This window comes from Coregonus clupeaformis, chromosome 11, assembly GCF_020615455.1.
Source record: "Coregonus clupeaformis isolate EN_2021a chromosome 11, ASM2061545v1, whole genome shotgun sequence".
NCBI classification, from domain to species: Eukaryota; Metazoa; Chordata; class Actinopteri; order Salmoniformes; family Salmonidae; genus Coregonus; species Coregonus clupeaformis.
Window position 1 is genome coordinate 17,419,927 of NC_059202.1, and position 14,881 is coordinate 17,434,807.

General features: G+C 46.3%; 1 protein-coding gene across 3 annotated transcripts in view; it reads left to right on the forward strand.

Annotated features, from left to right (window-relative positions):
• LOC121576641 (enhancer of mRNA-decapping protein 4) overlaps nt 1–14,881 on the forward strand; it is a 48,258-nt gene that overhangs the window by 21,010 nt on the left and 12,367 nt on the right. For all 3 annotated transcript variants that reach the window (XM_041889949.2, XM_041889950.2, XM_041889951.2), the window contains exons 14-24: nt 48–139; nt 260–450; nt 569–648; nt 755–890; nt 1,169–1,680; nt 1,819–1,920; nt 2,182–2,325; nt 2,424–2,499; nt 2,708–2,891; nt 11,415–11,570; nt 11,682–11,797. In XM_041889949.2, coding sequence (XP_041745883.1) covers nt 48–139; nt 260–450; nt 569–648; nt 755–890; nt 1,169–1,680; nt 1,819–1,920; nt 2,182–2,325; nt 2,424–2,499; nt 2,708–2,891; nt 11,415–11,570; nt 11,682–11,797 — 1,789 coding nt within the window. The remainder of the gene's footprint in view (nt 1–47; nt 140–259; nt 451–568; nt 649–754; nt 891–1,168; nt 1,681–1,818; nt 1,921–2,181; nt 2,326–2,423; nt 2,500–2,707; nt 2,892–11,414; nt 11,571–11,681; nt 11,798–14,881) is intronic.

The following is a 14,881-nucleotide window of genomic DNA, read 5'->3' on the forward strand; positions in this document are numbered from 1 at the left end:
ATTTCATACACCCATAGGAGTGTTTTGATGTATTCTTCTGTCCACAGGTCCCTTCAAGACGTGCAGATCTGGTTCCAGCCAAACCTTGGGTCTGGCTCTTCCTTGTTTCTGCCTCACTCAGACTCAAACGATGGCTTTGGTGAGTTAAGAAAACCGTTGGTCGTCATAAACCAAAATGATCCTTTGCTCAGTTTTAAGAGAGATTTTAGAAACATTATCACAGATTTTCATGGATTAATCCGTCTTTGTGCTTTTCTAGGGTTTTCGGATCACTTGACAGACATGAGCGTGGAATGTTTGAGCTCTGACAAGGAGTCCGGATGCGGCTCCCAAAATGATCTCCGCAAGATTCCTGCCCTTCCTGCTCCCGCTGACTTCATGTCCCCCACTGGCGCCACCACTATGCCCAAGCTCATGACCCCTGACGCCTTTATGACCCCCAGTGCTTCAGTATGTCCTGTTCCAAATGCTCACTATTCCATCAAAATGCTAGCAAATATCCAAGAGAGGAATATTACTCCTGGATCTTGATTGTGCTTTTAATTTTTTTTCTGCTCTTCTCTCACAGGTCCCAGCCTCCCCAGGCAGCAGTGCCAGCAGCCTGACAATAGTGACAGCCATGACCAGCAACTCTGACAGTGGGGCCAGGTAGGTCAACTTGAAGTGTGCATAAGAGGAGAGGAATTCATAATTGACTGAACAAGGAAAGATTGTGCTTTTATATACCTGACTCTAGTGATGTCAATGTCTGCAGGGGAGGAGAGGAGCTGAACCAGAACCTCAAGATGTCTGTGGAGAGCAGCAGCAGTAGCAGTCTGACTCTCAGTGCGAGCACCAGCAGCCCCAGGGCCAGCTCCATTCTCATCTCAGGCCTTGGGGACAACATGCCGGTAGGCCACACACTTGCATGGATGCTAGCACTCACAGCGCACTCATTACACACGGTTAGAATGCAGAATGTGTGCCACAATTGGAGAGACTGAGGGGCCAAAGTAATGTTTGTCAACTTACAAGACCTCTCGTCCCTCTCCATCGTATGTGACATCATCCTTACTCCTTGTTCCATTTTGGTCTTCCCTGCTGTCTCATAAAGATGTATCCTCTTCCACAAGAGACCACTCCTCATACGCTCATGTTCCCCCTCACCTACCCCCTCCGCCCTCTACAGGTGCTTCCCTCTCCAAACCCGCCCCTCTCGCTGGACCCACAGGTCATTGAGCCTATGCTGATTCAGCAGGCCTCTCCCACCCTGGCCCGCTCTCCAGACGTCATCTCATCTGCCTCCACGGCCATGTCCCAGGACATCCCTGAGATCGCCTCTGAGACGCTGCAGAGAGGCCTGGGGGTTGTGTCTGGAGCTGAATCCCGAGACCCTCTCCCAGCCCACCACACAGACAGCATGGCTTCTGCAGCCTCAGCCCTTCACCTCCTCTCACCACGGAACCGGAACAACTCTGGCCACCTGCCCCTGGAGCTGGGTGCTGGAGTAGGAGCAGTGGAGGCGGAGCAGAGGCTCAGTAACACTCCTTCACTACTGGAGAACGCCCTGTCACAGGAGAATGCTGCTGCAGCCGCCGCTGCCTCCTGCTCAGACAACAATACAAGCCACCCCTGGCCTGCAGCTCCCGACATCACACGGGAAACGCGCAACAGCCTGCGGGACAACGGCCTAGGAGACTGGTAAGACACACACACACACAGACACACACGCACTCTGACATAGGCATAGTGTCTTTACCTATGCATGCAACCTCAAGAGCACACACAGATCAGCTTTTTAGGTCTGAGTTTTAAATGGGATCTCTTTGTTGCTCTTAGCTCGAGGGAGGAAATGAAGGACAGACACATGTCCTCTCCATACCACAGACGCACCTACCACTTAACCCAGAATGACAGTCAGGACGCCAGTGCAGAACAGAGGTAAAATAGTCACACATCTCTGGAATTTCCCTGTAGTTGTCAATAACCCTGGTCCTGGAGGGATGAAGTATTTGCTGTGTTTTGGAAGTCAATGCTTGCTTGGTTAAAGTTTCCATTGAAAGGTAATCTTGATTCTGATTTAGATCATCCTAAACCTGTTATGATCTGTAGGGTTTTTTGTACCCATGCCTTAGTCTTGCTTATCACCGGCTACTGTGGGCACTTACACTCCTCCTCTTGCTTTGTTTTCCTGTCACACAGTGACCATGACGATGAGGGAGCCAGTCTAGCGTCGTCCTCAGGGAACTGTGGAGCCAGGTCGTCTCAAAGACTGCCAGTGAAGGAGTGGAAGAGTTCTCCCAGAGGCTCCCCTAAACTCAAGAGGAAGAGTAAAAAAGATGATGGGTGGGTGATAACATTCTGTGGTAACTGTCATGGTAAACATTCTCTGTCTAATGTCTTACTTCCATGTCTAATGGCCTCTTTGCCTTCTCTCTTTTTAGGGATGCATCTCATGCCTCTCATGTTTCTCATGCCTCTCAGTCCAGGCAGCCTGAGCATCATAATCATCAACATCAAGTAAGTGATCATGGCTCCACGATATGATTCACCGTTACTTTTTATCTTTAAGTTGTGATTATGATACTGTCATCAGGATGTTTCCATTATACATCAATTTTCAGCAATACCATTTGTTCCCTGATAATTAGATTATACAGTATACCTGGTTTGCTTAGACACCATGGTCTTCTGAACATCCCTCTCTGTGATCTGATCTGACCTGTAGCAGATGAACCCTGAGATGCAGGAAGAGCTGCTGATGCTGCTGCGTAACCAGCAGAGGGAGCTAGCGGATCTCCGTCAGAGTCAGCTGGAGCTGCTGCAGAGAGTGACGGGCCACATGGACGCTGTGCAGAGCTCTGTCATAGCCCATGTAGAGCACGTCATGGTCAGCCAGCAGGAGCACGAACGTATCCTTACAACTGGGACATGTCACAAATTACAATCAGTGCCAACTCCAAGACCTCCCTCTGTAGTGGTACCATTGAAAATTATGTAGTTTGGTATGATCACTGCGATATACACTGAAATATACACCAAAAGTATGTGGACACTCCTTCAAATTAGATGATTCGGCTATTTCAGCCACACCCGTTGCTGACAGGTGTATAAAATCAAGCACACAGCCATGCAATCTCCATAGACAAACGTACTGAAGAGCTCAGTGACTTTCAACGTGGCGCCGTCATAGGATGCCACCTTTCCAACAAGTCAGTTCATATTTTATTTTATTTTTTCATCAAATGTCTGCCCTGCTAGAGCTGCCCCGGTCAACTGTAAGTGCTGTTATTGTAAAGCGGAAATGTTTAAGCGCAACAACTGCTTTCCATGGCCGAGCAGCCGCTTGGCATTGCGCATGGTGATCTTAGGCTTGTGTGCGGCTGCTCGGCCATGGAAAGCAGTTGTTGCGCTTAAACATTGCTGGAGTGGTGTAAAGCTCGCCGCCATTGGACTCTGTAGTAGTGGAAACGCTTTCTCTGGAGTGATGAATCACGCTTCACCATCTGGCAGTCCGACGGCCAAATCTGGGTTTGGCGGATACCAGGAGAACCCTACCTGCCCCAATGCATAGTGCCAACTGTGAAGTTTAGTGGAGGAGGAATAATTGTCTGGGGCTGTTTTTCATGGTTCGGGCTAGGCTCCTTAGTTCCAGTGAAGGGAAATCTTAACACTACAGCAAACAATGACATTCTAGACAATTCTGTGCTTCCAACTTTGTGGAAACAGTTTGGGGTAGGCCCTTTCCTGTTTCAGCATGACAATGCCCCCGTGCACAAAGCGAGGTACATACAGAAATGGTTTGTTGAGATCGGTGTGGAAGAACTTGATTGGCCTGCACAGAGCCCTGACCTCAACCCCATCGAACACCTTTGGGATGAATTGGATCGCCGACTGCGAGCCAGGCCTAATCGCCCAACATCAGTGCCCGACCTCACTATTGCTCTTGTGGCTGAATGGACGCAAGTCCCCGCAGCAATATTCCAACATCTAGTGTAAAGCCTTCCCAGAAGAGTGGAGGCTGTTATAGCGGCAAAGGGGGGACCAACTCCATATTAATGCCCATGATTTTGGAATGAGATATTCGACAAGAAGGTGTCCACATACCTTTGGCCAAATATTGTATAGGGCAGTGTTTTGAATGCAGGTATTGTAGTTTAAATGGATTAAAATTCACATGAATAAAGATGCTTTTCACATCTAGAAAGGTGCCTAATTAAAGCTGCAATATGTAACTTCTCGGGCGATCTGACCAAAATCAAATTTTATTTGCCTCATGCGCCGAATACAACAGGTGTAGACATTACCGTGAAATGCTTACTTACAGCCCTTAACCAACAATGCATTTATTTTTTTATAAAAAAGTAAAATAAAACAACAACAAAAAGTGTAATTAAAGAGCAGAAGTAAAATAAAATAACTGTATGGAGGCTATATACAGGATGGTACCGGTGCAGAGTCAATGTGCGGGGTCACCAGCTAGTTGAGGTAATATGTACGTGTGTGTGTGTGTGTGTGTAGAGTTAAAGTGACTGATGCATAAATAATTAACAGAGTAGCAGCAGCGTAAAATGATGGCTTGGGGGTAGATGCTGTTGAGAAGCCTTTTGGACCTAGACATGGCGCTCCGGTACCACTTGCCATGCGGTAGCAGAGAGAACAGTCTATGACTAGGGTGGCTGGAGTCTTTGACAATTTTGAGGTTCTTCCTCTGACACCGCCTGGTATAGAGGTCCTGGATGGGAGGAAGCTTGGCCCCAGTGATGTACTGGGTCGTACGCACTACCCTCTGTAGTGCCTTGCGGTCGGAGGCCGAGCAGTTGCCATACCAGGCGGTGATGCAACCAGTCAGGATGCTCTCGATGGTGCAGCTGTATAACTTTTTGAGGATCTGAGGACCCATGCCAAATCTTTTAAGTCTCCTGAGGGGGAATAGGCTTTGTCGTGCCCTCTTCGCGACTGTCTTGGTGTGTTTGGAACATGATAGTTTGTTGGTGATGTGGACACCAAGGAACTTGAAGCTCTCAACCTGTTCCACTACAGTCCCGTCGATGAGAATGGGGGCGTGCTCAGTCCTCTTTTTTTTTCTTCCTGTAGTCCACAATCATCTTCTTTGTCTTGGTCACGTTGAGGGAGAGGTTGTTATCCTGGCACCACACGGCCAGGTCTCTCACCGCCTCCATATAGGCTGTCTCATCGTTGTCTGTGATCAGGCCTACCACTGTTGTGTCGTGGGCAAACTTAATGATGGTGTTGGAGTCGTGCCTGGCCATGCAGTCATGGGTGAACAGGGAGTACAGGAGGGGACTGAGCACGCACCCCTGAGGGGCCCCCGTGTTGAGGATCAGCGTGGCAGATGTGTTGTTACCTACCCTTACCACCTGGGGGGGGCCCGTTAGGAAGTCCAGGATCCAGTTGCAGAGGGAGGTGTTTAGTCCCAGGATCCTTAGCTTAGTGATGAGCTTTGAGGGCACTATGGTGTTGAACGCTGAGCTGTAGTCAATGAATAGCACTCTCACGTAGGTGTTCCTCTTGTCCAGGTGGGAAAGGGCAGTGTGGAGTGCAATAGAGATTGCATCATCTGTGGATTTGTTGGGGCGGTATGTAAATTTGAGTGGGTTTCTGGGATAATGGTGTTGATGTGAGCCATGACCAGCCTTTCAAAGCACTTCATGGCTACAGACGTCAGTGCTACGGGTCGGTAGTCATTTAGGCAGGTTATCTTAGTGTCCTTGGGCACGGGGACTATGGTGGTCTGCTTGAAACATGTTGGTATTACAGACTCAGTCAGGGACATGTTGAAAACGTTGGTGAAGACACTTGACAGTTGGTCAGCACATGCTCGGAGTACATGTCCTGGTAATCCGTCTGGCCCTGCGGCCTTGTGAATGTTGACCTGCTTAAAAGTCTTACTCACATCGGCTACGGAGAGCGTGATTACATAGTCATCCGGAACAGCTGGTGCTCTCATGCATGCTTCAGTGTTGCTTGCCTCGAAGCGAGCATAGAAGTGGTTTAGCTCATCTGGTAGGCTTGTGTCACTGGGCAGTTCGCGGCTGTGCTTCCCTTTGTAGTCTGTAATAGTTTTCAAGCCCTGCCACATCCGACGAGAGTCAGAGCCGGTGTAGTACGATTCAATCTTAGTCCTGTATTGACTCTTTGCCTGTTTGATGGTTCGTCTGAGGGCATAGCGGGATTTCTTATAAGCGTCCGGGTTAGAGTCCCGCTCCTTGAAAGCGGCAGCTCTATCCTTTAGCGCAGTGCAGATGTTGCCTGTAATCCATGGCTTCTGGTTGGGGTATGTACAGATGAAGTCGGAAGTTTACATACACTTAGGTTGGAGTCATTAAAACTTGTATTTCAACCACTTCACAAATTTCTTGTTAACAAACTATACTTTTGGCAAGTCGGTTAGGACTACTTTGTGCATGACACAAGTAATTTTTCCAACAATTGTTTACAGACAGATTATTTCACTTATAATTCACTGTATCACAATTCCAGTGGGTCAGAAGTATACATACACTAAGTTGACTGCCTTTAAACAGCTTGGAAAATTCCAGAAAATGTCATGGCTTTAGAAGCTTCTGATAGGCTAATTGACATCATTTGAGTCAATTGCAGGTGTTCCTGTGGATGTATTTCAAGGCCTACCTTCAAACTCAGTGCCTCTTTGCTTGACATCATCGGAAAATACAAAGAAATCAGCCAAGACCTCAGAAAATAAAATGTAGACCTCCACAAGTCTGGTTCATCCTTGGGAGCAATTTCCAAACGCCTGAAGGTACCACGTTCATCTGTACAAACAATAGTACGCAAGTATAAACACCATGGGACCACGCAGCTATCATACCACTCCGGAAGGAGATGTGTTCTGTCTCCTAGAGATGAACGTACTTTGGTGCGAAAAGTGCAAATTAATCCCAGAACAACCACAAAGGACCTTGTGAAGATGCTGGAGGAAACCTGTACAAAAGTATCTATATCCACAGTAAAACGAGTCCTATATCGACATAACCTGAAAGGCTGCTCAGCAAGGAAGAAGCCACTGCTCCAAAACCGCCATTAAAAAGGCAGACTACAGTTTGCAACTGCACATGGGGACAAAGATCGTACTTTTTGGAGAAATGTCCTCTGGTCTGATGAAACATTATGACCATCGTTATGTTTGGGGTGTCTTGCAAGCCGAAGAACACCATCCCAACCGTGAAGCACGGGGGTGGCAGCATCATGCTGTGGGGGTGCTTTGCTGCAGGAGGGACTGGTGCACTTCACAAAATAGATGGCATCATGAGGAAGGAAAATGATGTGGATATATTGAAGCAACATCTCAAGACATCAGTCAGGAAGTTAAAGCTTGGTCGCAAATGGGTCTTCCAAATGGACAATGACCCCAAGCATACTTCCAAAGTTGTGGCAAAATGGCTTAAGGACAACAAAGTCAAGGTATTGGAGTGGCCATCACAAAGCCCTGACCTCAATCCTATTGAAAATGTGTGGGCAGAACTGAAAAAACGTGTGCGAGCAAGGAGGCCTACAAACCTGACTTAGTTACACCAGCTCTGTCAGGAGGAATGTGCCAAAATTCAAAACTTATTGTGGGAAGCTTGTGGAAGGCTACCCAAAACGTTTGACCCAAGTTAAACAATTTAAAGGCAATGCTACCAAATACTAATTGAGTGTACTAACTTCTGACCCACTGGGAATGTGATGAAAGAAATAAAAGCTGAAAGAAATAATTCTCTCTATTATTCTCAAGTTTCTTTCAACTTTCGGTTTTGTACACCAGCTTCAAGCAGCTGAAAATACTATTTTTGGTTATGGAAAATATATTTCACAGTGGTTTAGATGGTAAAATGATTATTTACATTATACTTGCTGATTTTGTCACAAACTGAAATTAGGCAAACTATTAGAGTTTTAGAAACCAGGAAATGCCAGAGTGATTTCTGCAGAATGGCGCCGGAGGAGATGGCTGCCGTTTTTACGGGTTCCTAACCAATTGTGCTATTGTGTGTTTTTTTGCATTATTTGTAACTTATTTTGTACATAATGTTTCTGCCACTGTCTATTATGACCGGAAATATCTTCAGGATATCAGGACAGCGATTACTCCCCTCGTACTGGACAAAGATTTTTTCTTTAACGAGTCAGACGCAAATTATTTTCTTAAGACACCCAACAAGGCCCAAATCCCCGTCATTCGCATGAGAGAGAGACCGAGATACCGGGGACGTAGGTCGGGGTGCTTTGTAAGGATCCGACGGCGAGTGGGTAATCTGCATCTACCATCAGTCCTATTAGCCAACGTACAATCATTGGATAACAAAATAGACGAACTACGATCACAGATATCCTACCAACGGGACATTAAAAACGAACTTATGTTTCACTGAGTTGTGGCTAAACGACGAAATGGATAACATACAGCTGGCGGGATATACGCTACATCGTCAAGATAGAACAGCTGCCTCCGGTAAGACGAGGGGTGTATATTTGTAAACAACAGCTGGTGCGCGATGTCTAATATTAAAATATTAAGGAAGTCTCAAGGTTTTGCTCGCCTGAGATAGAGTATCTCATAAACTGTAGACCACACTATTTACCAAGAGAGTTTTCTTCTATATTTTTTGTAGCTGTCTATTTACCACCACAAATCGATGCTGGCACTAAGACCGCACTCAATGAGCTGTATAAGGCCATAAGCAAATAGGAAAACGCTAATCCAGAGGTGGCGCTCCTAGTGGCCGAGGACTTTAATGCAGGGAAACTTAAATCAGTTTGACCTCATTTCTACCAACATGTTAAATGTGCAACCGGAGGGAAAAAAACTCTAGACCACCTTTACTTCACACACAGACGCGTACAAAGCTCTCCCTCGCCCAAATCTGACCATAACTCTATCCTCCTGATTCCTGCTTACAAGTAAAAACTAAAGCATGAAGCACCAGTGACTCGGTCAATAAAGAAGTGGTCAGATGACACAGATGCTACGCTACACGACTGTTTTGCTAGCAGAGACTGGAATATGATCCGAGATTCTTCCGATGGCATTGAGGAGGACACCACATCAGCCACTGGCTTCATCAATAAGTGCATCGATGACGTCGTCCCCACAGTGACCGTACGTACATACGCCAACCAGAAGCCATGGATTAAAGGCAACATCTGCACTGAGCTAAAGGGTAGAGCTGCTGCTTTCAAGGAGCGGCACTCTAACCCGGACGCTTATAAGAAATCCTGCTATGCCCTCCGACGAACCAGCAAACAGGCAAAGCTCGTCGGATGTGGCAGGGCATGCAAACTATTACGGACTACAAAGGGAAGCACGGCCGCGAGCTGCCAAGTGACACGAGCGTACCAGACAAGCTAAATTACTTCTATGCTCGTTTTGAGGCAAGCAACACTGAAGCATGCATGAGAGCATCAGCTGTTCCGGACGACCGTGTGATCACGCTTTAAACAGGTCAACATTCACAAGGCCGCAGGGCCAGACGGATTACCAGAAGGTGTAAGACTCCTGAACATCCAGGCTCTGTCGCAGCCGGCCGCGACCGGGAGACTCATGGGCGGCGCACAATTGGCCCAGCGTCGTCCAGGGTAGGGGAGGGAATGGCCGGCAGGGATGTAGCTCAGTTGATAGAGCATGGCGTTTGCAACGCCAGGGTTGTGGGTTCGTTTCCCACGGGGGGCCAGTATAAAAAAAAAAAAATGTATTCACTAACTGTAAGTCGCTCTGGATAAGGGCGTCTGCTAAATGACTAAAATGTAAATGTTAATGTAAGGTGTACGCCGAGCATGCGCTGACCAACTGGCAAGTGTCTTCACTGACATTTTCAACTTGTCCCTGACTTAGTCTGTAATACAAACATGTTTCAAGCAGACAACCATAGTCCCTGTGCCCAAGAACACTAAGGTTAACCTGCCTAAATGACTACAGACCTGTAGCACTGACGTCTGTAGCCATGAAGTGCTTTGAAAGGCTGGTCATGGCTCACATCAACACCATTATCCCAGAAACCTTAGACCCACTCCAATTTGCATACCGCCCCAACAGATCCACAGATGATGCAATCTCAATTGCACTCCACACTGCCCTTTCCCACCTGGACAAAAGGAACACCTACGTGAGAATGCTATTCATTGACTACAGCTCAGCGTTCAACACCATAGTGCCCTAAAAGCTCATCACTAAGCTAAGTACCCTGGGACTAAACACCTCTGCAACTGGATCCTGGACTTCCTGACGGGCCGCCACCAGGTGGTTAGGGTAGGCAACAGCATCTGCCACGCTGATCCTCAACACGGGGGCCCCTCAGGGGTGCGTGCTCAGTCCCCTCCTGACAACGATGAGGCAGCCTATAGGGAGGAGGTCAGAGACCTGGCCGTATGGTACCAGGATAACAAACTCTCCCTCAACGTGATCAAGACAAAGGAGATGATTGTGGACTACAGGAAAAGGAGGATCGAGCGCGCCCCCATTCTCATTGACGGGGCTGTAGAGGAGCAGGTTGAGAGCTTCAAGTTCCTTGGTGTCCACATCGCCAACAAACTATCATGGACCAAACACACCAAGACTGCAGTGAAGAGGGCACGACAAAGCCTATTCCCCCTCAGGAGACTGAAAAGATTTGGCATGGGTCCTCAGATTCTCAAATAATTCTACAGCTGCACCATCGAGAGCATCCTGACTGGTTGCATCACTGCCTGGCATGGCAGCTGATCGGCCTCCGACCGCAAGGCACTACAGAGGGAGTGCGTACGGCCCAGTACATCACTGTGGCCAAACTTCCTGACATCCAGGACCTCTATACCAAGTGGTGTCAGAGGAAGACCCTAAAAATGGTCAAAGAATCCAGCCACCCTAGTCATAGACTGTTCTCTCTGCTACCGCACGGCAAGTGGTACCGGAGCGCAAAAGTCTAGGTCCAAAAGGCTTCTTAACAGCTTCTACCCCCAAGCCATAAGACTCCTGAACAGCTAATCAAATGGCTACCCAGACTATTTGCATTGTCCCACCCCACCCCCTCTTTTACGCTGCTGCTACTCTGTTTATTATCTATGCATAGTCACTTTAAATCTACTTACATGTACATATTACCTCAATAACCTCGACTAACCTGTGCCCCCGCACATTGACTCTGTACCGGTACCCCCTGTATATAGCCTCCCTACTGTTATTTTATTTTACTGCTGCTCTTTAAGTATTTATTTTTTACTTGACACTAATTTTTCTTAACTGCATTGTTGGTTAAGGGCTTGTAAGTAAGCATTTCACTGTAAGGTTTACGCCTGTTGTATTTCGCGCGTGACAAATACAATTTTATTTGCATATTGTATCTTTAAGGCCATAGTTTTGTTGCAGAAGCACATCCTCATCAACCCACCACACAAGTTGCTCTGTGTTTGATCCTTGACCCGGCATTGATTCTCAGAGAGGAGAATGGAGAGAATCCTAGCTGAGGGACACAACCGTAACCAGCAACTCCAGGAGCATCTCTCCCAGCAGCTGGCTCAAACTCTCAACAACACCCTGTGTAACCGTCTGGACAAGACTCTCCGAGAGGAGATGAAGAAGACCGTTCCTCCCAGTCAGTACACTTCCTTCCTTTTTCCTAACTTATTTGATAGTTTTTATCAAATAAAGTGTTTAACTGTGTATAATCAATGTGAGGTAAATGTTTGGCCTTGCTACTTCACAGCTATCATCAAGAGTCTGGAGCCTGTTACTGCCCAGATGAGTAACACCATCGCTGCTAAGCTGACAGCTGTGGAGGCAGCACTGAAGGAGAATGTTAGCAAAGTCGTCAAGTCAAAGGTTAGTGGCAACAAATTCAGATCATTGTCTCTAGACCAGTGTTTCCCAAAGACCCGATGTGGTGTTGCCTGATTTGAAAATGGGGTTGCGAGAGAAACTCTGGGGAAGAAAAAAATATGCGCTGCTTAGTTCATAGAACCACGGCACGTGACTTACCTTCGATATTCACTTATAGCAGTTGTGACAGCGGTTTCGGTTTTCTTCCTACAAATGTGGCTCAACGTTTTTAACAATGGGGGCTATAAGCTATTATGACCCCATTTTCTGAAGGCTAAGACACGCACATGTTTTATCTTTCCCTCTACAATACTCACAAGCCCTGCAGGAGTTGTTAGAACAGAGTGGACAGGACCATGCGCCAAATGACTGGGGAGAGGAAAGAACATCATCATTGAAAGCAATGATGTTATTTTCTACACAAAAGATCATACGCAATTATTGCCTGATCTTCCTTGATGTTTTCCTAAACTTTCCAATACCTTTCTGATGCATTTCAGTCACTTCAAACCAAGGGTTGTAACCTGTTCAGGAACAGAACCGAAAAGAACGAAAGTGATCTATACCTCCGTTATTTAATAATGTTATTTTACGTTCCAGGCTTATTATTATTATTATTTTTTTTAATCGGAACAAATCGTCTATGCAAATCTTTGCCTGTGTGTGTGTAGGCTACGTGCCCCTCCCCTCTGAAGCATAGGTTACTGTAGCGTACTGACAACGTTACTAACGTAATTCAGAAATTAGGGAGAGATGCTTAATTAGAGAAGAATGGATTGACTTTTTCAATGATAGTTAAGGATACTATAATTATCATGTTTCACATTTGATTTATTACCTACAAAAGGGTAAGACGTGTTTTAATTCTGGTGCTACTCTGAAAACACAAGCTTGTTAGCTTGCTAGCTAACGTTGGCTCAGGTCCAACGTTAAACCAACTCGGAAGTTCAAAGACAATCAAAGTTCCTCCATAGAAGCCACTCCTTGTAGGTATACAGTGGCTTGTGAAAGTATTGCCTTAGAATTTGGAATTAAAATTGATTTTTGGGGGGTTTGTATCATTTGATTTACACAACATGCCTACCACTTTGAAGATGCTAAATATTTTATTGTGTCAAATCAAATTGTATTTGTCACATGCGTGAAATACAACAGGTGTAGACCTTACAGTGAAATGCTTACTTACAAGCCCTTAACCAACAATGCAGTTTTAAGAAAGAATACCAAAAACAATCACAAAAAATACAATATAAAATAATACAAAATAAAAGTAACAAATAATTAAAGCACCGCAGGAAAAATAACAATAGCGAGGCTATATACAGGGGGTACCGGTACCGACTCAATGTGCGGGGGCACCAGTTAGTCGAGGTAATTGGGGTAATATGTACATGTAGGTAGAGTTATTAAAGTGACTATGCATAGATAATAAACAGCGTAGCAGCAGCGTAAAAGAGGGGTGGGGAGGGAATGCAAATAGTCTGGGTAGCCATTTGATTAGATGTTCAGGAGTCTTATGGTTTGGGGGTAGAAGCTGTTTAGAAGCCTCTTGGACCTAGACTTGGCGCTCCGGTACCGCTTGCCGTGCGGTAGCAGAGAGAACGGTCTATGGCTAGGGTGGCTGGAGTCTTTGACCATTTTTAGGGCCTTGCTCTGACACTGCCTGGTATAGAGGTCCTGGATGGCAGGAAGCTTGGCCCCAGTGATGTACTTGGCCGTACGCACTACCCTCTGTAGTGCCTTGCGGTCAGAGGCCGAGCAGTTGCCATACCAAGCAGTGATGCAACCAGTCAGGATGCTCTCGATGGTGCAGCTGTAGAATCTTTTGAGGACCTGAGGACCCATGCCAAATCTTTTCAGTCTCCTTAGGTGGTATAGGTTTTGTCGTGCCCTCTTCACGACTGTCTTGGTGTGCTTTGACCATGTTAGTTTGTTGGTGATGTGGACACCAACGAACATGAAGCGCTCAACCTGCTCCACTACAGCCCCGTCTATGAAAATGGGGAGTGCTCGGCCCTCTTTTTTTTCCTGTAGTCCACAATCATCTCCTTTGTCTTGATCACGTTGAGGGAGAGGTTGTTGTCCTGGCACTACACGGCCAGGTCTCTGACCTCCTTCCTATAGGCTGTCTCGTCGTTGTCGGTGATCAGGCCTACCACTGTTGTGTCATTGGCAAACTTAATGATGGTGTTGGAGTCGTGCCTGGCCATGCAGTCATGAGTGAACAGGGAGTACAGGAGGGGACTGAGCAAGCACCCCTGAGGGGCCCCCGTTACCTACCCTTACCACCCGGGGGCGGCCCGTCAGGAAGTCCAGGATCCAGTTGCAGAAGGTGTTTAGTCCCAGGGTCCTTTTTCATGGTGCTGCTGGCTTGGTGGTGCCCCTTGCTTAGTGGTGTTGCAGACTCTGGGGCCTTTCAGAACAGGTGTGTGTATATATATACTGAGATCATGTGACACTTAGATTGCACACAGGTGGACTTTATTTAACTAATATGTGACTTCTGAAGGTAATTGGTTGCACCAGATCTTATTTAGCAAAGGGGGTGAATAAAAATGCACACACCACTTTTCCGTGATTTGTTTTTCATTTCACGTCACCAATTTGGACTGTTTTGTGTATGTCCATTTACATGAAATCCAAATAAAAATCCATTTAAATTACAGGTTGTAATGCAACAAAATAAGAAAAACGCCAAGGGGGGATATGAATACTTTTGCAAGGCACTGTAATTCTGTGGGCATAATTCAGATAATGCATGTCATAACAAGATATCCAGCGTTTCAAGGCAAGCTTCCTCATTCTCTCATGCTCTCGCCTCACTCTCAAAATGTAAGTTGCATCTCGCGCCCTACACTGTGACTGGCAGCACAGTGTGTGTTTGTCTTTCATTATGATTAAAACATGCTGTTACGGCAAAATACAATTAGCTCTTAACGACTTTCCTATACAGATTAAGTCGCTTACCCGCTTCACAGCAAGCTGATCTATCTGCACTGATTGGTGAAGTAATTGAATGTTGAGCTAAATGTGTAAAAAAAATAGTATATTTCAGAGGTTTTAAAAGGAATTATTTTAACTGGTACT